The sequence below is a fragment of the Cyrtonyx montezumae genome, unplaced genomic scaffold (genome assembly GCF_038088225.1).
Source record: "Cyrtonyx montezumae isolate F1298 unplaced genomic scaffold, pur_monq_1.0 scaffold_26, whole genome shotgun sequence".
NCBI classification, from domain to species: Eukaryota; Metazoa; Chordata; class Aves; order Galliformes; family Odontophoridae; genus Cyrtonyx; species Cyrtonyx montezumae.
In genome coordinates this window covers 1,731,710-1,755,156 of record NW_027072003.1, presented here as the reverse complement: position 1 = coordinate 1,755,156, position 23,447 = coordinate 1,731,710, and the positions used below count along the sequence as shown (strand labels likewise).

Below are 23,447 nucleotides of genomic sequence, written 5' to 3'. Positions count from 1 at the left end.
CCTTTCTTTCCCTTCCCACTTCCTCTTACCCTCTTCCCTTTTTCGATTTGCAAATTCCCCCAGCCTCAATGCCCCGTGGTGCCCACTGCCACGTTTGAGAAAGAGCCTGATTGCACCTCTCTGTGTCCCCTATAAATTCAGACGGCTCAGCTGTCACCAAATGCCTTCACACCAGCGCTGAGAGCAGGAGAAGGATCCTTCCTCTCCTTTTACAGCCTGTTCCTCTATGTCTGGCTCTCATTTGCACTCCTCCAGCAGCATAAAGCAGCCGGCAATTTATTTCAGCTTTAAGGTGTCTGCGGAATGTCAGGGTGATGTAGCAGGGCTGCTGCAGGGCTGAGGATCCGGCCCCGGCCGCTGTTTGTCACGCAGTGGGGCTGCGGGGTGCAACGCCTGGGGACATGGCAGCGTCCCCCCCGCATCCACTGCTTGTCCCCCCCCCGCGTGCTCCTCCAGAGCGTCGCCGCGCTTCATTTCTCATGCCAAGCCTGAGCGTTGCGAGTCGGTTTTTATTTCCATCAGGCAATAACGCTCATTGCTGTAGTTAGCAGTTAGCATTCAAGCTGTTTGCTTTCTGATGCATTAGCAACTTGACCTTCAGTTTCAATTGTGTGCGAAGCCTCGTGCTAAACCCACTGCAGCGTCACGGTGCAAACCAACCCCTCACCGGAGGGCTGGGAAGGAATCTGCCCCAGGGCACGGGGCTGTGCACAGTGACCCACGGCCCTGCAGCTGTGGGCTGCAGCCTGACCCTGGAGAGCCATTAGGTTTTATATATTGCAATTACTCCTTGGCCCCCGGGGGCTGCACTGATGGCTGGACAGTCACCGTTCATCGGCGTGAAGGTTTCTCAGGTGCTGGGGTTGCAAAGACACAATGCCTGCAAAAATACGTCTTTTATTCAGGCGCTGCAAAGCATCTGAAACGCATTTTCTCTTTCCTCCAAAGCGCCCTGCAAAGGCAGCGGGTGTCGTGCGTGTTTGCATCAAGGTTGGCCCCGAGGCCACCAATGGGGTGTCCCAACCCACGCTGTCACTTTGAGGGGACAGAGCTGCCTGCTCTGCCTTCCCCTGGCTCCGTGTGCCGACACCTCTGCTGTCACCCGAGCTCTTGGAGATGAAGAATGAGATTTATGCTTATGTAATTGAACCGGTGCGCACAGCGTGTTGTGCCACGCGCCGTAATGTGCCGTGCTCTGTTTTGTGAAGAGGGCAATATTTCTGGGCAAATGCAAGACTCCTTAGTCATGTGCCTGGATCAATTTTACACTGTCATTTCCCCCCCTCTATTGTTTTATCCTTCGCTGAGTTTTCTATATTTTTAGTTAAGAGCCTGATATATATTTGTGATGCATTTGTTCATTACCATGTGACATCCGTGGCTGTCGTTCCGCTTGGTGCCAGGCTCATTACTTTTGGCTGATGCATCAGAATGTCACCCCCAAGAGGGGCTCTGCCACTCGCAGCAGAGTGGGGAGCTTGGGTGATGCCAAATGTGGGCACAGAGTGCCACGGACAACGGGTCTGACACGTGGCTCTCCGTGGGTACCTGGGGAGCTCCCTGTGCTGTGCCCTGCGGGTGGGATGCTCGTGCATCTCTGAGCATCCTCTGCCCAGCGACCACAATCCTGCAGCAGAGCCCTGCTCACGTGGGACACGTTTGGGTCCCAGCATCCTCCTGCTGCTGCAGGCACAAAGGGCGTGGGATGGGACAGGGAGCTCCGCGGGCCCTCTTACATGCTCCTGCAGTGTTTCCTGGGCATTTTTTTTTCCTATTCCTTCCCCTCCCCCCTGGCGTCCTCTTCTCTTTTTGCTAAGTCAATGTTCTGTGCCACAGTGCAGCCAGGAGGCTGCTCTGGATGGCCCTCCTGCCTCAGTTTCCCCACCTAAAATAACCTTGCTGCCCTCAAGCTGTTTGCTGGTGGGTAGCAGGACCCCCCAGATCCTCCCCACTTCCCTTCAGACCCAGGGCTTGGGCAGTCTGCCTGCAAATAAGGCTGACCTTGCCTCTTTGCTCTGCTCCCCATTTGCACGTCTCACTGTAATCCCTTTGTGCGCTGGAAAGCAGGGGAAGGAGAGTGGCAGGACAAAGAGCAGCTATTAGCTGTGGTCAAGGCAGGCGCTGGCTGGGAGCCGGCTCTGGGCTTTGCAGGCAGCCCACGTCGCTCGTTAATATTTCTGGCACACGCTGACTCCTGTCCCGTCCCCAGTGGGGCGACACGTGGTGGGACACTCACTGTGGCCTCAGGACGACCACGAGGGGGGGAGCAGAGCAGGGTGCGTTTTACAGGGCGTCCTCCTTGTGGGGGTGGCACCCATGGGTAACCCCGGGGTTTGAGGCTGTGCCCTGCCTCGCTGCCCAGAAGCCCTCGGTGCCATCACAACGCAGCCTCCCTGGGCTCCAGGACGGAGCGATGCGGAGTCGCTTTTATTTCCCTTTCTTTTCCCCTCTGCAAATTTATTAATTACTGCTTTAGCCCCAGCAATGCGGGCGGCTGAAAAGCAAGCACAAATTGCTCAGATCCATAACGTCTGATGAGATTTCAAAGCACTGAAGAGCGGCAGTTGAATGGGATCCAAGGACGAGGAAAGCGGCGAGTGCCAGCAGCCTCCGGTGATGGAGGCTCGGTGTGAAGCAGAGCGTTTTGGGGGTCTGGGATCCCACTGATCTGGTGGGATTGGGCTGGGAGAGCTGCCATGGCCCCCTGCTTTCCATTCCCAGGAAGGTCAGGGAGAGATGCCTGTCTTGCAGTGAAGTGCATTGAGATTTGCTGCTTGTGGGAATGCACTGGGGGCTGGTTTGGGGTGACAAAGTGGGATGGTGCCCCCAGGTTTGCCCACGGGGAAGGAAGGCGAGGTGTTTCGGCAGCAGCAGGACTGGGAGCTGTGGGGGTAATGAGTGTTGCTCTCACTGGGGCCGAGCAGTAGCAAAGGAGTGATGAGAGCTGCCTGCAGTGTGGAGTGGGGCGTTTCATCCTGCATGCCCAGGTCAGACCGAAGTTGTCTCCACTGCAAGGAGCTTTGCCTCTATTGAGAGCGTGAGCTGTGCCCCTAACAGCTCCTCTAAGACATCAGCTCCTGAGGGCTTGAAAGTGATATGAATAACGAACCCGAGGGCAGGAGCTGCAGCCCCTGACTTGCCAATTAAACCTCTGGGCTCGGAGATCTATCTAAACAGCCTCATTTAGGAAAGGGAGGTGGGAAACGGATGTGTGAGGTGGGAGCTCCCAGTCAGTCTGTGCCAAGAGATGGTGGCAGTCAGGGACCTGGTGGCAATGTGGGCTGCTGGGTGAGGGAGCAGCCCGAGGTGCCCAGCCTTGGCCTCCTGCCCCAGCTCGGCCATGGGTTTGCAGCATCCCTGTACATCCCTGTGCCAAGTAAGCACAGGGCTGCTGCTTCTCGTGCCAAGCTGCTGCCACTTACAACAGACCCCACAGCAGGGCTGTGTGTGCCCTGGTGCCCCCACAGTGCCCAGGGAGTGCTCCCAGCCAGGAGGGGACAACGCATGGCTGAATCAGCCCCCACTTCTCCTACCCAATGCATTTGCACAGTGCTTTGCAGCTCTGCAGGGAGCCCGAGCAAAGCGCTCCCTGATTGATGGTGTACGTTAGCGACAGCAAAAGCTTATTATCTACCTGCAATCAAGAGGACACTTGAGCACTGTGCTTCCCAGAGCAGCTGTGCTCCCACCGAGCCCATAATGGTGGAGATTAAACCCTGACCTGTGTTTGACAACACGTGTTAACCCCACTGTAATGAGGAGAGTCCCTGGGTGAGCTGCTGGTGGATGCTGGGAGGTGACACCATGGGAGGGGGACACAGCCACGTGCTGAATATGTCACTCTCTGCCGCCGTGGGACTGGGCTGTCCCAGCCAGGAGCAGCGAGTGGCTTTGGGGGCTGTAGTGCCAGGAGCTGCAGCTCTGGGTGCAGGATTGCTGGCACAGCATGGCAGCTGTGCAGCCAGACCCATGCTGCGTGCTGGAGGCTTCTTGGAGCTGCCCATCAGCGATGACGGGATGCAGTCTCACGTTCGAGCATCCTTTCGTTGGGTGCCCACCTCCCAGCTGGTTGTGGGTGCTCTTCCAGTCTCCTGCTTCTCTTTGGCTCTCCCTCAAAACTGGGGGAGGAAAGGTGTCCCCAGAGCTCTGCTCCTGCCCCCTCCCCACCCTGCAGGCAGGGTGCAACACCACGCTGCTGGCAGAGAAGGGAGAGCAGCCAGCACGTCCCCATCACCGCCTCCTCCCTTGCTCCTTTGCCATAAAGAAATGTTTTTACTAAGTGGATTTTTGCACGGAGACAGCAGGAGCATCGTGGCAAATCCCCTCCCTGCAGCAGTGTGTGTGTGTATGCACGTGTGGGGGGGCTATGAATAATACAGGCACTAAAAGCTGGGGCTGCTGGAGCACTGAGATGCTCACCCGCTCCGCCCTGCCCCTGCCTCCCCCACTGCTATTGGCCTCTTTTTCCAGACCATTAATTAAGGAGAAAAAAATATATAATCGGTGTTGCCAGCGTTTGCATGGTGGGTGGAGGAGGGCTCTGGGGCTTTCACCTGGGCTGCTTCTGTCTTGCTATTTTTAAGTACAGAGAGCCCCAATTAGCTTTAATATACTGGAAGCGGTTGCAGACACCAGTGTCTGTCCTTAGGGCAGTTTTCCAGCCTTGCTGGGGTTCCCTCCTTGCTTTTCCCACCTGCAGTCCTGGCTGCATCCCACTCCTGTGCCCCACACTCTCCAGCCACTGTGGTAATAAGATCCTCGTTATGCCCTAATTGGCCGTATCCTTTTTTTGTTACCTTCCTCATTAGCGTGATTTAACGGAGCTGCTGCGTAACTCAGCTACTTCAGAATTACCATCGATTTCATCTCCTTTCCCATGTATTTATGGGCCCATCTCTTGTGCCACCTTCTCATCCCCCACGTGCAAGCAGCGAGCCCTTGCTGGTGGTAACATTTGTCCCCTTTTTCTTCTGAGCATTGACATTGCTCATAGCAGCAGAATGGGGAATAAATGCATGGGGAGCACCCAATGCAAAGCCCTCACTGTCGCCCTGGGGAAGTCCCAGAGCTGGATTTGCTGGGGCCGTGCTGCAGATGCTGAGTGCACACGTGGACCCTCACGTCCCTGTGCTGCCCACCCGTGTGCAGGAGCACGCAGTGCCGTGCACTGCTGGGAGCATTGCAGTGACACTGCGTAGTGGCACGATGCTGTGCTGGCCTCAGCACTGTCACACGAGTGCGTGTGCCTGCTTGACTGCGCCAGGCTCTTGGAAGGCTCTGGTGTTTGCAAACTGCTGCTCTGGTTGGAATTTCTCCTCCTATTGCTATGGAAACTGTAATTAAGCTGCAGTGGCTCCATAGGCAGAGCCACCGTCCCCGGGCAGCGATGTGTCTGTCCCGCCGGCGCTGCCGGCTGCTGCCCGCCGAGCTGTCCGGGAATCTGTTTATCCAACTCCCTCCTCTCCATCCATCTGGCTCCCCAGATGGGAAACAAGCAGCAAATTGGCCCAGTTTCTTCTCACTGGAGGAAAAAAAACCAAAACGTCTCAGCGGTTTGGCTGCATTGGGACTGCAGCGAGCAGAGCCCCCGGCCCGATTGGATCGGCCCCTCTCTGCCACTGGGCTGCCAAGGGGCAAATGACATCATTTTGCTGGAGGGACTGAACCCTCCCATCTCAGTAGCTCCCGTCCAACTCCTGCCCCTTTCCAGTGCTGTAGTCTGGGGAATCTCAACCCTCTGCTAATTGCTCTGACCTTTGCTTAAGCAGGGATCTTCTAGTGGCAGGTGAGTATCAGCTGTGTCGTTTGCTATGCAAATCGACACCATCAATTACATCCAGAAGGTCCTGCAATCTTTAATTTTCTCTTTCATCTCTCTCTTTATTGGCATCTGTGGTAATGCTGGAGCAGGAGGGCCCTGGCTTTTTGGAGCTGGGAACCCAGCAGCCACGAGCAGGGATGCATCCAGCTGCCAGCTTCCCCTTGTCTCTTTTAATTTTAATTAGCTGTTTCTGCTCAAGCCCCATGGCTGGCTTGATGTCTGGCTTGGGAGGTTCTCCCCAGCTCAGCAGAAGGAACATGGGGGTCTCTGGGCATGGAGCAGGGCTGCAGGGAAGGGAATGAAACCCTTTGCATGACTGTGCTGCTGACCCAGGGCCATAGGGCTCTGCCAGGGCCGTGGCCCATGGATGACTCTTCCCAGATCCAGTATGTGACAGCTGCATGAGCAGAGCCCTTTGCAAAAAGCCAGCCCTGGTGCTTGAGGTGATGCTCTGTGTGGGGCTGAGCTGCTGGATAGGGAGATGGTGCAAAGCAGGGATGATGTGCTGAGATGCTGGATGAGAGGGAAGGATGCCCTGAAGGCTGCGAAGGAAAGGAAGTGTCCTGGGGACGGCTCGAGTGTGTGCTCCCCAACCTTGGTGCAGTCATCGTGGGACATCCCCCGAATCTGGGACCTCCTGTGGGTGGGTCTGGAGGGCATCAGCTTCTGCTGGTGCAGCTTCATGAGGGCATGGGGCCACAGGGGTTGGCGCAGGGCTGAGCCCCTCGCTGGGGTGCGGATGAGCTGGGAAGTCCCGTGTCTGCACATCACAGGGCTGTGGGATGGGGTTGTCCCCATGGGGTGAGACCAGGGGGTCTCAGTGCTGGACTGTCTGTGCTGCAGGTGGTGTGTGCGTGGCCCAATCTGTCAAGATCCCGCGGGAGCCCAAGCCCGGAGAGTTTGACAAAATCATCCGCCGCCTCCTGGAGACCTCCCATGCACGAGCAGTCATCATCTTCGCCAACGAGGACGATATCAGGTGTGGAGGGACAGGGAGGGGAGGTGGGGAAGGATGTGCTGCAGGGTAGGACAGATGTGTGTGCAGCACGGAGAAGATGCACCTTGCAGTGTGGCATGGAGCTGTCTGCAGCATGGACCCACCAGGGCTGACTTCCAACCTGGCTGCTTTCAGCCTCAGCCCCCCCCAGTGCAGATCCCGGGGTCCCCTCCTCGCTGCCCACCAGCTCTGCAGCCATTCTGGAGCTGATAAACAGCTCTGCAAAGTGCAGCAACATCTTGCAGCTCTTAGAATCACAGAACCGTTCAGGTTGGAAGGGATCCTTAAAGACCACCTAGTCCAACTGCCCTGCAATGAACTGGGACATCTGCAGCTAGATCAGGTTGCTCAGAGCCTCTTGTTGTTTATGGAGCTCTTGGTGACGATGGTGCAGAGTGATTCACATGGAGCTACCCCTGGTTTCCTAAGTATCTAATTTATTAATCAGCAAACATTATGTAAATGTGGGTAAACTGCGATTTTAAATCAGTTTACATCAGATGTGCAAATGCTCCGAGTTCCTTCCTTCCTTCCTTAATAGAAATGTCTGCAAACGTGACATTTACGTGGCTGTGTGTGGAGAAACAGGGGATTTACCTTGCTGTGCAAATGGCAAGCCCCATTAACTGGGGTTTGCAAGCATTTACCCATCCAAATAGGATTATATTGCGTGAAGAGCAGTTTCCACGCACCAGCTTGCACGGGGCAGAGCATGGCTTTAACCAGGACATGTGACAGCACTCATCTGGGCCCTGGCAGTGCTGGGCAGCTCTCTCTCATGCTTTGCCATGCTGATAGAGCTGGGAGTGCACGAGCTCTCCAGTGCTGCTGAATTCCTGCCTGCTGCAGCATAACCTGATTTTTCTTTTAATGCCTAATCTTGGATAATTAAGGGGGAAATTCAATTACCAGTCAGCAAATATGCAAATGGAGTGGGAGAAGCAGCCTGTGCCCAGGCTGGGGAGGACAGAGGGTGTGGGAATGGAGCAGTGTGGTTTGCTCTCGTGTAGCTGGTGTGAATGATGCCTGGTGCTGGCAATGGGAGACGTGAACAGGTGTGAGCCCCACTCCCATGCCACGCTGCTGTCTCCTTCTTGGGATGGGCACAGAGCAGCATCTCAGCCCTGTGCTGCTGAGCAGCATCCATTGCTTTCTCTCTGCAGAAGGGTGCTGGAGGCGGCCAAGAGGGCGAACCAGACAGGGCACTTCATCTGGATGGGCTCGGACAGCTGGGGCTCCAAGATCTCCCCGGTGCTGCACCTGGAGGAGGTGGCCGAGGGCTCTGTCACCATCCTGCCCAAGCGCGTGTCTGTCAAAGGTGAGAGGCTGTGCTCGGTGGGTTCACTCATCTCCTGTTGGCTGTCCTCCTGACGGCACGCCAGTAACCACAGGGCTTGTGCTTTGCCTTTCCCAGTGTGTTGTCCCCAGGTGGGTTTCCCATCTCACCACCTTGCTTTGCTCTGGGACACAACCGCCTGTGATCTTACTCTTCCCAGTTGCTCCCAAGACACTTCCCCTCTGCCTGGTGGCTTTGGGGCCATGCTGGGCACCTCCCTGCCAGCCCAGGGCTCACCCCCTCTGCCCCCTCTTTCCCGGGCAGGTTTCGATCGCTACTTCTCCAGCAGGACGCTGGACAACAACCGCAGAAACATCTGGTTTGCTGAATTCTGGGAGGAAAACTTCCACTGCAAGCTGAGCCGACACGCGCTGAAGAAGGGCAGCAGCATCAAGAAGTGCACCAGTAAGGAGCACGGGGATGCTGCGGGGTCATGTGGGGTATGTGGGGATGTGAAGATGATGGCCCAGAGACCAGGGTGGGCATTAGGAGTGTTCTGATTGCTTTCCCTTGACCTCTCAGCTCATCCATGTCCTTGTTGCCCAGCTCAAGGTAGCTGCGTGGCAATTGGTGCTCCGTGAGTGGTGGGCTTGGTTCTAAGTAGGTTTTGGGGACTAAGCAAACACACTGTGTGGGAATGATGCTCCAGAAATGCTCTTGATGATCCCTGTGCGCTGAGTGTGACCTAGGATGGTGCTTGGTTTGTGTGTGTCAAGTCCTGGTCCCAGGGCCACTCATTGCCTCGCACAATCCGTGTGCTTCTCCCCTCCCTTGGCCCCTTCATCTGCAGGCACCACACCAGCCAGACTTCAGGCTATGTTCTGCATTAGTTAGCAGTGTTTGGGTGACCACCTTTTTCTCACCTTGCGTGTGTCGGGAGCACTGCTGTCCTGTGAAAGCACCCTTATTCCCTTGCCAACAGCTCCTATCTCACCTGAGCAGGCCCCAGGCTGGGGGCTGCTGGCAGAGAGATGTGCAGTGCCAGTAGTGTGGTAGGAGCACCGCAGAGCATATGCTGCTGTGCTGTTTGCCTTTGTCTCCTTGCAGACTGCTCTGCTGATGCACTCTTGTTCTGCTGCAGGTGGGGAATGGAGCATTCTTGGGTGCTTTGACCCCAACAGAGCTCAGTGACGGGCTCCTGACCTTCTCCTTAAACACCACTGGGTGTTTTTAGCCACTTCCAGCTCAAGCAGGCTTGTAAGGATTAGCGCAGCAAACAAGGCAAACAGGGGATCTGTCTTGCTGACAGCACTGCTGCCGAGGTGATGCTCGGAGGCTCAGGGAGGTGACATGTTTACTGAGAGATGGGAGAGATTTACTGCCTGCCTGGCACTGGCAAAGACAGATAACAGCCTGGCAGCTGGAGGGCTGCGACTGGCAGGACGTGCGGACATGGACACGTCCCTGCATCCTTGGGAGGGACGTTGGAGCACAGTGCCATGGGGCAGACAGACCTGGCTGTGCCTGCGAGGTTTGATCACAAACTTTTATTCATCTCTCACTCTTGAAGGCGTTTCCCAAAGGATCTGATCGGGGACACCTCTGTTGGAAGGGCTTTCCAGCACTGCAGCTTCCCCAAGCAGCCTGTTGTGTGGGCTGAATTTGCTCGTGTCCATGCTCTTGGGTATCAGAGAGCCCCTGACTTTTATGGATTGCATCAAGGAATGCCCAGCAACAAGAGATGCATGAGGAGGTCTTGCAAATCACTGATGTCTTCATCTTCATAGTAATGTAGCATTTAAGCAAGCAATATTTCAGGGCCAAGGTGTTAGTGGAGGCAGCTGAAACCGTGACATGGCAAATGTCCTAGGAGCTGTCTTTAAATTATCTGAATTTGTCAGGAAATAAATTATCTCCTGAATGTTTGCTTGGCAGATGAACAGAGAGGGGAAATAATGCAGGGCCTGAGGTAAATAACCAGGCTGTGCCGTGCTGCATGCTCTGCTTTGCAAGGCTGATGCAAGTGCCCATTTGGGGTGGTTTTGTAGTAGGAGTTGTATGGATTTTCCCCATCAGCTTCTGGTGTGGGAAGAGCCCAAACCATGCAGAGGAATGCCAACTTCTCTTTGCTTTTGCATCCTAAAGCCAGGCTGCAAAGTGCCTGCCACCAGACAGGACAACCTGCCAGTTCTCCAATTTTTCTCCCTGTTTTGCTGCTCTCCAGTCTCTGCAGTATGGGGTTGGTTTCTTGTGTCACCCCCTAGCTGTTCTCCAGCAGAGCCCCAGCAGGACCACTGGGACAGGATTTGCCCCATTTGTGTTTGGTGAGATGACAAAATGCTCCTGCAAATGGGGCAGAGATGGACAATGCCTCTGCTTTCCTTAAACCCCACAGCTTTTCCAAACTTGCTCTGTGCTGAGATCTCTGGGGGGCTCATGTGGCCTGGAGGCGTGGGTTTGTTTTGCTCCTGCCAAAAGCTGGTGTCAGTGATGTGCTCAGAATCGCTGCTGATCCCAAATCATCCTCCACTGGAGGAGAAAGGCCCTCGGAGAGGTGCCCGCAAAGGCCCCTCACGCACTTGAAAATTAATTATCAGCCCTGTAGAACGACGCACGACCCTGCTGTTGTAATCAGCGAGGTCACATCCCTTTTGCAGCCCTAATCAGCAGCGAGTTTCACGGAGATTTATTGTCTCTGCACTGGGAACGTGACATCATGAACCTCGGCACTGTGCTCCGCATCGTCTCCTCTCAGCATCAGCCCAATTCCCATTGTGGTGGGTGGGCTGCTGGGGGCAACAGTGGGGCTGGGACACCCCCGGGGCTCAGCGCCTGCGTGCAGTCTCTTACAGCCTTGCTTTAATGGGTAATTATCTTGACAAGATAGAGTGGCTTGTCTGCGTGCTGAGATGAATGTGGGGAGAGGCCCTACGTAGAGGGAGAAGATTAATAGCCCCTGTCAATAACGTGGAAGAAAGGATAACTTGACGGGTTTCGCATGAGTAATCCCCACGTAGTCCAAAAGCATTTTTATAACTTTGAAGAATGGGCTATAAATTCCTCTCCTTGATATCATCTTTTCTTGTTGGTCAGTTCGCTATCAATTTGCCTCAGCGTGCTGTCAGCTGCGCCTCTGTGTCCGGCACGGTTCGTTCTCGTCCCGGCATGGGGACACGGGAACATCATCCTTCCCGCTCTGTGGAACCAGAGTGAGGTCTGGATGCCCTCGGGTGGAATGCTCATGCCTCTTTGGATGATGAGGACTGTGCCTTTAGCTCGCTGGGAAGCTCTCCTCCTGAGGTCAGGGCTCGCTGGTACAGCATCACCCCAAGGGAGATGCTTTCTTAGCTGTAATTAGCAGTGTGTTACATCAATCGATGTCTTCTGCTAAATGATGAACACGTTTCCAGTCTTATTAAGGGTGGTTATGACAGGAGAGGCAGGCAGCTGTTGCTGGCAATTAGTGGGTCCTTGCAGCATCCTGTGAATGAGGCTGGCAGGAAAGGCTGTGCGGTCAGCAAGGAGTGGGGCTGCTGAGAAGGACATGAGGGGCACAGGGTGATGGGGGACTGGGGACGTGACGAAGGATGTGCAGTGGTGGAGGAGGGCACTTGGATGGCCCCTTGGTGCCGATGGTGGAGAGGGTGAGGATGGGATAGAAATCACAGCTCGTTCCTATGTCCTGTTTGGGGATATGGGCTCTGAGATGAGCAGCAATGCTTTTCATGTGTCCACAGACCGGGAGCGGATTGGCCAGGACTCCTCCTACGAGCAGGAGGGCAAGGTGCAGTTCGTCATCGATGCTGTCTATGCCATGGGACACGCTCTGCACAACATGCACAAGAACCTGTGTCCTGGCAAGGTGGGGCTGTGCCCCAGGATGGACCCGGTGGACGGCGTGGAACTGCTCAAGTACATCCGCAATGTCAACTTCTCAGGTCTGGGGCGTTGGGGAGCCAGTCCTGCTTGCTGGGTGTCCGTGAGTGACACAGCACCCACAGCTTGCTGCCTTGCACTGCTGCTGGCAGAGTTCCCCCAGCATCACGCTGCTGCGCCCTTGTCTGTCCTCAGATCTCTGGAAACACATCTTTTCCTCTGCTCCACCTCTTTAATAAACATTTTCTGTCTTGTCCTCCTTATTGTTTCTATTTATCTCCTCCCTGTGATCTCCTCTGCAGTGTCTCCTATTTGTTTTTCCCTCTCGCTTGAATTTTCTCTTCCCTCCTTTTATCGGTTGACTTAACATTAAAACTATTTTTCCCCTTAAAAGAAATGGTAAAATGGCCATGGTAACAGCACTCCTTACGTGGCATCACCAGTGCATTCCAGCTCTTGGTGGGACTGCTGGGCTCATCTGTGGCTCCCCATACGATCCTTGCACCACCACAGGCTCAGGATTGGTTTCCTTTCTTTTTTTTTTCCTTCCCCCCCCCCTTCCTGCTCTCTCCTTTCCCCCTCCCCAAAATTTCTGCTCTCCTTTCCCCCCCCTTTCTGCTTTCTCCTTTCTGCCCCTTTCCTGCTCTCTCCTTTTCCCCTCCTTTTCTCTCCTTCCCCTACTCTTTTCCCTCTCCCTTTTCTTCCCCCCTTTCCTCTCCCTTTTCTTCCTTTCTTTACTTAATTCCTTTTTTTGTTTTCCTAAGCACTTCCCCCACCATGAGCCCAGCCTGGCACTGTCCTGGCAGCATGCAGGAAGTATTCCGTGCTGCAGTGGAGCACCAAAGCCTTGGATGCCATCACTCTTGGCACCCTGTGCTGCTGGGAGCTCTGGGTGCTGAGCTGTCCCTCTCCTGTAGGCATTGCTGGGACTCCAGTGACCTTCAATGAGAACGGAGATGCGCCGGGACGTTATGACATCTACCAATACCAGATCAGGAACTCCACTCCTGAGTACAAAGTCATTGGGCAATGGACTGACCACCTCCACCTGAAGGTAAGGCGAGGGGTTGTCATGCAGCATTTCCCATGACCCACCCCGCAAAAAACCCATCTGGGACTCAAGGGACACGTGGATGCAAAGTCAGGCAGCCAAAGCTGTGGTCTGGCAAACTTCAGCAGGTGTCTGGCTCAAGCATCAGCTGGAGCACATCTTAAATGAAGAAAGCCCAAGGGAGCCTGGAGAAGGGAAGGCTCTGGGGAGACCTCGTTGTGGTCTTCCCAACAAAGGGAGCTTTATGAACAAGAGGTAGTCCCACATTTTCCATGTTCTGAGAGTGATGGGACAAGAATGGTTTTAAATAAAATGATTCAGATTAGATGGTAGAAGGAAAAATCTTTACTCAGAAGGTGGTTAGACCCTGGCGTAGGCTGCCCAGAGAAACTGTGGTCCCCTATCCCTGGAGGTGCCCAAGGCTAAGGATGGGGCAGCCTGGCGCAACCAGTCCATGGCAGGGGTTGGAACGGCATGGCCTTTAAGGACCCTTCCAACCCAACCATTCTAAGATATGACATGATCAGTGGACCTGGTGCCATCTCACCCCCACAGGTGGACAGCATGCTGTGGCCGGGGGGTGGGAGCCAGCTCCCCAGCTCCATCTGCAGCCAGCCCTGCAAGCCAGGCGAGAGAAAGAAGCTGGTGAAAGGCATCCCCTGCTGCTGGCACTGCGAGCGCTGCGACGGCTACCAGTACCAGCTGGATGAGTTCCACTGCAAGCGGTGCCACTTCAATGAGCGGCCCAACGAGAACCACACCAGCTGCACCCCCATCCCCATTATCAAGTTGGAGTGGAGCTCACCATGGGCGGTGGTGCCCGTCTTCATTGCCATCGTGGGCATCATTGCCACCCTCTTTGTGGTAGTCACCTTCGTGCGCTACAACGATACGCCCATCGTCAAGGCGTCGGGGCGGGAGCTCAGCTATGTCCTGCTGACGGGCATCTTCCTCTGCTATGCCACCACTTTCCTCATGATTGCCGAGCCCGATCTGAGCACGTGCTCCCTGCGACGCATATTCCTCGGGCTCGGCATGAGCATCAGCTACGCCGCCCTGCTCACCAAAACCAACCGCATCTACCGCATCTTCGAGCAGGGCAAGAAGTCTGTGAGTGCCCCGCGGTTCATCAGCCCTGCTTCCCAGCTGGTCATCACCTTCAGCCTCATCTCGCTGCAGCTCGTGGGCGTCTGCATCTGGTTCATCGTGGACCCGTCCCACTCTATCATTGACTACGAGGACCAGCGGACTACAAACCCCCACTTTGCTCGGGGCATCCTCAAATGCGACATTTCGGACCTCTCCCTCATCTGTTTGCTTGGGTACAGCATGCTTCTCATGGTCACCTGCACTGTGTATGCTATTAAGACCCGTGGGGTCCCGGAGACCTTTAACGAAGCCAAACCCATCGGGTTCACCATGTACACTACTTGCATTGTGTGGTTAGCCTTCATCCCTATATTTTTTGGGACGTCGCAGTCAGCAGAGAAGGTAAGGAAGGTGGAGGGGAGCGGTGTGTCCGTGGACCTGTGGGCTGCCAGGAGGGGCTGAGCAAGGTGGGATGCTTCCTCATGAATCATAGAATATCTTGAGTTGGAAGGGACCCATAAAGATATGGTCTTGCTGGCTTCGGATGCTGTGGTAGGAAGCATTGATTTGAATCCTCTTGCTCCACTGGGGAAGTTTTTTGTGTGTGTGTGTGTGTGTTTTATCTCATTCCTTCCTTCCTATCTTTCTTGTCTAATTTCCCCCCCCCCCCCCCCCCTTTTTCTGCACACTGTAATAGTTCCTTCTGTGAACCAGGCTGGTGGGGGCTGTCTGCTATTGGGTGAGGAGAATGGGCCCATGGGGCAACTGGGGACTGGGGGCAGTCCAGGCCCCAGTGTCATTAGCACCAAGGAGACACAACCCTGACCACTGCCTGTCCTTTCTCCTGTGCCAAATCAATGCTCTCTGAAATTCCCAAGAGCCAGAAGCAGCTGGGGATGAAGGAAGGGAGGAGCAGATCCCTCAGCACTTCAGTGGAGCACACGGCACCTTGTGCCCTCTCACTTGATTATCGTCTTACTGAGATTTTAATTACACCTGTTTGTTTGGCAACATGATGCTGATGGCACATTCCTCAGCATGGCTGCGAATCACAGAAGCTGTGATGAGTCCTGTGGCCCCACTGGAGCTCTGAGTGCCACTTTGCAGCACTGTGCACGGGGACAGGATGGATAATGTGAGCAGTAGGTCTGCTGAGCCCCCCATCCACCTGCCTCCCTCCCTGTGCCGGGGGCAGAGCGTGCTCTACCAGCCTGGATGAAACCCATGTGAGAACAAAGGAAAAAAAATCTCATGAACAAGGAAAAATCCCCTTTGCCTGCCAGACAAAACGGGAATCGCATTTGTGTTACATGCGAGCAGCTCACGCCTGCCAGCCCAGCTCTGCCTGTGACAAATAAACCTCACTGCTGCAATTCCCTACAAATCCCTGGCACCAACATCCCCAGGGTGAGTGCCACTCGGATTCTCCTTCTGGATCCATCACAATTAGGGTAATTATCCCCTGAGTGCGTCCCCATTGATGCCGAGCTGCTGAGGCAGTGGAATTTGGAAGCTCGCATTGCAAGAGGGCTGGGGTTGTCTTGCTGCAGATCTTTTGCTGTGGACACTGGGCTTTGAACGTGTCCTGGGGTTCTGGCTCTGCTCAGAGCACCTGAGTCTGTACGCACACCTTAAGCTTTGCCTCAGCCAAAAAAATCCCTTACCGAGCTCTGGCTAGAAGAGTGAAGGAGAATTAAAGGAAATAAATGGAGCCTCTTGCAGCATTTCCATTTTGATGAGATGGCAGGGGAGATACTAACAAGAAAGCAGGTTTTTTAAGAAATTATTGCAAAACAAAAGCTCCCTTAAAGCTGTCTTAATGTGCTCGGCATACTGTGGGTAATAAAGATGGAAATGATAATGATTGTAGATTATGCGCAAGGTTGCTCACCTCTTCACTGCAGCTTGTCATGGGATAATTTAGGGCTGCCGAAAGCTGGCTGTCAAGTAGCAATTCGACAATAGGCTGTGCCTCACTTCGGGGGCTTGTAATGTGCAGGGCTTCTCTGTTATTAGGCTGCTAACAAGCTGATTAGAGGCGGAAAAAGTGATGTTCCCAACTCCCCTTGGATGCGGCTCTCTTTCTCGATGCCTGTCGCTGCCGAGCTGTCCCAGGAGGGCTGGAGGTGTTTCGGTTCAGTATGAGGATGTGCTGCTGTAGGTGCCACCATGGAGCATCCCTGGGGTGGCTGCAGGGAGAGGAGCAGCCAGAGGGATTGGAATGGGTCCTGCTTGGTGCTGCTGGCCCTGATGCTTCCGCTCTGGTTTAGGGAAGAAAAATATCCAGAAGGTTCCATTGTGCAGTCTGCACAATGGGCTGAGAGCTGGGGGTGTTTGGATGGACACTGCCCCACAGCGGAGCTGGCGTCGCTCAGTGGGGTGCCCCCAGATCCCCATGGACAGGATCACCCTATCCTCTGCCCCTCTGCTGCCAGGACTTGTCCCCATTGCCTCCACTGCTGTCCCCGCAGAGCACAGTGTGGGTTTTGCTTGAGTTTTCGGGATGCTGTGGGGCAACATCCCAGCAGTGCCCAACCCATCTACCACAACCCCAACTGTGGATGAAAATCCCCATTTTCCTTTGTATTTCCCTTTGCCTCGTGCCTACAACTTTGCATGGAGGTGGCATATTATTACAACAAGTCCCCCAAGCCTTTGCTCAAAAGAACCTCTTATCCCCACCGATCCCAGCGGATTACAGAAATAGCAAGAACAGAGGATCTAAAGAAAGAGACAATTTCCTGCACTGATAAGGCAGCAGCTGAACAGCAGTGTCATTGTCTGGTGCTCTGTTTATCACATTTGCTTTCAGCAAGGGAAAGAGGGACAGCAGATGAATAAGGAGTGTCCAGCAGTTTGCTTAGTGCTGCTGGGGAAGGGATGAGCAGGATTTTCCTTCCTCAGCACCTTCTGCAGGTGCTGGGATCGGTGCTGTGTGCATGGCTTGCTCAGCCTCTTGCAATGTGTGATTACTGCCAATTGATGCTGAACGTGGGGTCACTGCCTGTGCTGGGAACATTGGTGCCTGTGTTTGGGGATCTGTGTTGGGTTATATGTGGGAATTGTTGAATCACAGCCTGAACCTGAGGAGAGCACCGAGTCAGCCACGGGAGCACAGGTGAAGGCAATGCACCTGTGTGACCAGAAGGGGTGGGGTCTGACTCCAGCTCTCCTAGAATACATTTGAGGGCTGACCACCACTGGGGAAGGATTTCTTTTTAGAGACTTCTCTGGAAAAGAGAGCATTTTTCCCTTTATTTTGATTGTCTCTTTTCCATCACAATAATCTGTCTACGTATACCATCTATAAAATATCTTGACTATAATTCCATTTGGTATTCATTGTGTTAACTGCACACCTTACAAGTTATTTAGGGCTGATGAGGTTCCTGGATGCAGCAGCATCCTGGCCCAGAAAAAGACTGTTTTTTATGATCCAGGCTGTGAAGAAAGGAATGCTGCTGAAGTGTTGTACTCAGCCACCACAACACAGGTCTCAAAGGGCTCTGGGGCAGCTCAGGTGTTGTTAATGGCGGGGCAAAGGGGGGGCCTTGGGTTCGAACCCAACTAGGAGAGTGAGAACTGAAATTGTGAGATGTTGTCACGTTGTGGTGTGGCAAAATGTTCAGTGTGAAGCACTTTATTGTTGGCTTTAGACTTCAGGCTAAAATATTCCCCTTTGAGCTGGAAGGAGGGGCTTGCTCTGATGCAACACCAGTGCTGGCTGCTGAAAATGGGTCTGAGCAAATGGCTCATCAGGTGAGGGCAGCTGTGGTGAGACCCCCAGAGTGCTGTAGGGGCTGGAGAGGGGCTCTGAGCAGAGATCCCTCGTCACCAAAACGCTTCCAAGTCTTTAGGCACAGGTGGGAGTCAACAATATGGGATGTAATATGGGAGCTGCAAAGCGAGGCTCCTCCAAACAGGAGAGCGGAGCGGAGCTGTCCGTGGTGACATCGGGGACGTCGCGTCGAGCTTTGTTGGTCCCTAGGGCAGTGTTAGGGACCCTGGAGCTGGTGTCCCAACGCTGCCCTCACTGCTTTTTGTTCTGTTACAGGCCACTTGTGGGAAAGCCTGGAGAGCTTCAGCCAAAAAGAGAAGCGAGAGTGTGGGGCGGGGAGAATAAAGGAACAGATATTCTGGCACAGAGAGATGTTTTGACTCTTTATGATGAAGTGACATTTTTATTTCTAAAATCTGCCTGAATTGGCTCTGTGTGCATATAGAGAGAAGGTGGAACAAACAAACTGGTGCATGTGACAGCAATCAGTTTTATTCTGAGGACAAACCCAACTTTGTGGTTGAGTCACAGCAAGCTTTGGTGCTCTTTTTTTTTTCTTTCTTTTGCACTGAGTTGGAAGGCTTTGGGGGCTGTGTGTTTCCTTTAGAACGGGGGAGAACAAAGAAGTTCCTTTACGTGTTGCACCTGGGTCCTGCAGGAACTGCTGCCTCCCACTGCTCTCGTGGTCAGGATGGAGCTGTCTTCTTGCACCTTATAGGGCTGTGCAGTGGTAGATTCTCCATGCACAGCTTGTCCTGGGGACAATTCTTCACCTTCTTGTTCCTGAGAATCCAGAAATTACCCCAGGAGCTGGGGCACACTGGTGGGTGCCTTTGGGTTCTGTCCCCCAAATCTCATGGGACAGGTGCAGAAGAAACCCTGGGCACCACACAGCCCTGGGATAAAGATCAGAATGTGCACTACACCTCCTTGTTAGCAATCTGCAGAGCAGCCCTGGCATCTGTGCACAGCTGGAGGAAAACAAACAGCGTGTGCACAAAGCGCACGAAGGCCTGGAGCTCACTCCCTGCTCAGCCAGGAGAGACCCAGGCGTGAGCCATGCAGTGCGGGAGGGGATGCTGATGGAGAGGGGATGGGCAAGAGGTGGGGATGGGAGGAGGGAAGGGATCCTTTTGCCTCCCGTCTCTGCCTGCTTCAGATGCCCCCGGCTCGCGAGGAGACTGCCAAACACTTTCCATAGAAAAATGGATTATTCTACAGTCAGATTAATGGGCTTTCATTTCGCAAAACATCTGTCACTGTTAGTCCTGGACAGTGAGCGTGAAATTAGTTTTGACTGCAGAAAGGCAACGTCGGTGTATAATATGTGACTTACATGACAACGGCCCACGATCCATCTGGGGAGCGGGGATTACCTGGTGGGAGGTGGTGGGGCAGTGGGGTGCCCCAGACTCCTTGGACAAAGCGTCCTCACTGTGCCCATCACCGTGGCACCAGAGCTGCCTGTTTCCCTCCACATCCCAGCAGGATACGGTGGTCTGAGCTCACGCCTTTGTGTCTTGCAGATGTACATCCAGACCACGACGCTCACCATCTCGGTGAGTCTGAGTGCCTCAGTGTCCCTGGGCATGCTCTACATGCCCAAGGTGTACATCATCCTCTTCCACCCGGAGCAGAACGTCCCCAAGCGCAAGCGGAGCCTGAAGGCAGTGGTGACGGCGGCCACCATGTCCAACAAGTTCTCCCAGAAGGGAAGCTTCCGTCCCAATGGAGAGGCCAAATCAGAGCTGTGTGAAAATCTGGAAACACAAGGTAATGTGGCTCGTGGTGGGGTGGCTGGTCCCAAAGCCCAGGCTTGCTGGCAAGCTGCAGCCACACTGTGCTGCACTGTGGGAGTGCAGGCAAGAGGTGTGCTCTGGTTATCTGCAATGGCAGAGCATTGTCTCCTGCCCATTGGCAAGGCAGATTCCCTCTCCATTTGTTTTTTTTTTTTTCCACTTTAGAAATGCAATTTTTCCTCACTGTAGCCACGTGGATGAAACAGGACTTCTCCTGCCCACTCCCTCCATCCACTCTGCAAGCCCACATGTGTTATCCCATGGGAAATGCTGGTGGGTGGCTGGAATGGGAAATATGCTGCCACTGCTATGTGAGGCACAAGCTGGGGCTTGCTGAAATCCGTGTGCTTGCAATGAGCACCTGGGGAAGGATCCTAATAGGAAGGCTCTGGTGGGGCTGATGGGGAGATGGGTGCCCCTATGGCCCAGCTGGGGCTGTCCTGGGGACACAGCCACTGCTCTGCTGTGGGGAGAGAGGCCTGGGAAACCCTGAGAAAGGGAGTGTGTGCCTGTTCTGCATTTGGGTTTCTAAAAATAGAGCCTTGCAGGAGGAATAAGTGGTTGGAGCCAATGCTGCTGGGGTGCTTTGAGAAGAGAAATCTCATTTATGCTAAATACGAGAAAACCCCCATGGAAATACAAGTGTTCCTCGTGCTCTACTACAGTTTTTGGATTCCAGCATCAGTGGGACGGAGACCAAACTGCAATTCCATGGATAGCCGTGGTTTCCTTTACTGCTCTTGCTTCCTTTCCAGTCTGAGCTGTTTCATACCCCTTGGCATCTCTGTATAACACATATATCTCTCTCTGCCATGGCTCTTCCTGGCTGTAGCCCTCTATGTAACGTCTCTCCTGGGGGCACTTTCTCTGCTTAATCAACTCTTTCATCTACCAAAGATGTGTGCTGTGGAAGGCAGCTGTGTGGTCAGAGCCCCTTGCTCCCTGTGTTGGAAGTTACTTTTGTCACATGCTGTCACAGCTCCTTGAGGTCTGTCGTCCCACCCCAACATAGCAGTGGGTGAGGGTTCCCCTCTCATTCTCTTTTGTCTGAGAGAGCTGAGAGCTCACTGGGAGCAGACCAGTGAGCCAATCTGGGGAGCCGGGCTTTCCATGACATCACCGTTGTACACTGGCACATCACCTCCCTCCAGTTAAGAGCATCTCATTCATGATCCAACCCCACATCGTTCCCATGTGCTCTGCTGCACTGAACATCGTTCCCCCCATGGGACTCGTAGCAGCAGCCTCTGAGGCTGAGACGTGCCGGGAGCAGGGAGCTGAGCTCCTGTCTGCTGCGTCTGTGGCTCCGATGTGTTGTGCATAGGGAATTGAGGAGCTGGGTGCTCAGCAGTGAGCAGCAAGCCTGGCACGACATTGCTGCTGGTGCAGGAGGCACCGAGGGGCTGTCAGTGCCAGGCAGAGGGGCTATTCTCCGCTCTGTCACCAGCAGGTCACATATCCTTAAATAAACAACAGAATGAATAATTCACAGGGCTTTGATATGGGCAGATTGGCTATGAAAACACTGCAGCTAACAAATAGCTCTGTCAGCTCTAATTTCTTATGGCCTATCTAATTGTTATCTGAGAATACCAGTTGAAAATCCGCAGTGAGGTTCATTTGTCAGCGAGGCACCAAGACAGAGGGAGAGCATAGGAGGGGGAGAGCTGGCGTCCACGTGTCCCATGTGGATGGTGGAGCCCGTGGGCTGCATAAAGGACGCCTTTGTGCTGCTTGTAGGGCCCTGGCATGCCCCGTGTCCTTGGCTGGAGGTGTCTGCTGTCATCCGTGGGGATGTAGTTGAGTGGGTTCTGCAGAGCATCGTGCCTGGCTGCACCACTGAGAGGAGCCAGGAGCTGTGAATCGCTGCCCACAGCTCTCCCTGATCTGTGGTTGCAGCTCAAGGGCAGTGCCACATCCCTGCAGGGAGACAGACAGTTTCTTATCTGGTGGCATTTTCCTGGCTCTGGGCTCGGCTGTGGCTTGCCTGGTGCATCTGGGATGTGTGTGGCTTTGAAGATGTTGCTCCCTCCTGTGTTCGGTCCCGTGCTGAGGGCTGGCAGCTTTGGGAGGGTGATGGTGGGTTTGTGTGGGTGCTCTCTATCCCTGGGCATGGGGTGCAGCCATCCCGGGCTGGGATGGGGTTGTGCTGGCCACATGCCGCCGTGCACTCCTCTTTTGCCATCAGTGGGGCAGAGGAGATGCTGGGAGCTTGGAGCACCTGCAGGTCTGTCTGCAAAGGATAGGTGGTGAGGCTGGGGGGGGGATACATCCTAGAGCTTGTGGCACTTCAGGGCAGCCTGTCTATAGGGTTCATCCCTTCCATCACAGCTCTGTGTTAACATGGGGAGCCAGCACTAGTTGGATCCATGAGCAAACCCCTACTGCGTCCCCATCAGTGTCTTCCCAATCAGATCAGGGTCACGGGATGGGATGGAGAACCGTATTAAGGTTGGAGAAGTCCACCCCCACCGTGCCCACTAACCACATCTCTCTCTTTCCAGCACTGTCCACCAAGCAGACCTACGTCAGCTACAGCAACCATGCAATTTAACTCCAGTGATCACATCCTCCTGGCACAGAGGGAGGCTGCAGGGGGAGCCCACCCAGCGCTTGCAGCAGGGCCCTGCAGGGAGCAGGACGGCAAGGTGACAGCGGGGTCCTGCTCCGGGCCGGGGGCAGAGCTCCCTTTGGAAGATGATCAACAGCAGCAAAAAAAATAAATAAAATAAAATAAAGAAACAATCAAAATAAAGCACCGACCACCGTGACGAAGCGTGGAGCAGAGAGGATGGATCGTGGGGAAGAGGGGATGGACTGCGGCGAATCTTTGGGTTCTTTTTGTGTATCTTGGCAAAAAAAAAAAAAGAAAAAAAAAAAAGACCCAACATTTTCCCTGTTCTGGAATTTGTGAGGTTGTTCGTGGTTGTGCAGAGCCTTCTGTTTTCTTTCTTTTTATTTTTAAATAAATTCTCCTGTTTTCTTTCGTTCCTGTCTTTCCCCGTCCCTCATCACTCTTCCCTTCTCCAACCAAATCCTCTGTGTTGCAAAAAGGAAAAATAAATAAAAAATACATAAAAATTTAATAATAATAATAAAAAATCCTGGATGATGAAATAAAAAAAAAAAAAGTAAAATCTAGACTGTGTTCAAAGTGCTGATTTCTATAGGTGGTTACTAAATGTATGTGATGACCATATGGATTGAAATATGTCTGCTTTATGTACCGACCAGTCAAAAAACAGAAACACACACACACACACAAAATACAAAGTTCAGTGCCTGGATGTTTATGAATTATTCGATGACTGTGTAGAGCATGATCATTTTTATACGAGGAGATTTCTAATAAAAAGACCATGGTTTTGCACTCAGCGTTTGCTGCCTCTTGGTGACTGTTTGGTGAGGGGGTTTGGGTGGGGGGAAGGTTCTGGATGGGGCTCAGCATTCTTCCCCTGCGGGGAGGTCCATGTGAGGAGATGGGACAGGAGGCAGCTCAGCATTGTGGCTGGACACGTGTGCATGGCTCAGGATGGAACCTGGGGCTGAAAGGTATGAGCTCTCCTTGTTTGCCCTTCCCTGGACACACAATGGTATTTCTCCCCCCCCCCCTTTTTTTTCCCCTTCGCAGGTGAGATCAGCTCCACCCCCACCAGGACCCAGTTGGGTTGATTAGGAAGTTGCTGGCTCCCATCCTTCCTGTGGGGATGGACGTGGCCCCAGCTTCAGCCTTGAGAGCAGCCCATTGCAGCAGACACGT

The 23,447-nt window shown here is 53.8% G+C and overlaps 1 protein-coding gene across 1 annotated transcript in view; it reads left to right on the top strand.

Moving 5' to 3' along the window:
* GRM4 (glutamate metabotropic receptor 4) overlaps positions 1-22,824 on the top strand; it is a 33,432-nt gene extending 10,608 nt beyond the window's left edge. The window contains exons 3-10 of the mRNA XM_065740295.1: positions 6,665-6,800; positions 7,982-8,136; positions 8,419-8,559; positions 11,832-12,032; positions 12,888-13,024; positions 13,577-14,512; positions 19,415-19,661; positions 22,192-22,824. Of these exons, the coding sequence (XP_065596367.1) occupies positions 6,665-6,800; positions 7,982-8,136; positions 8,419-8,559; positions 11,832-12,032; positions 12,888-13,024; positions 13,577-14,512; positions 19,415-19,661; positions 22,192-22,241 (2,003 nt within the window). The 3' untranslated portion in view covers positions 22,242-22,824. The remainder of the gene's footprint in view (positions 1-6,664; positions 6,801-7,981; positions 8,137-8,418; positions 8,560-11,831; positions 12,033-12,887; positions 13,025-13,576; positions 14,513-19,414; positions 19,662-22,191) is intronic.
* Positions 22,825-23,447: the final 623 nt, after the last annotated feature.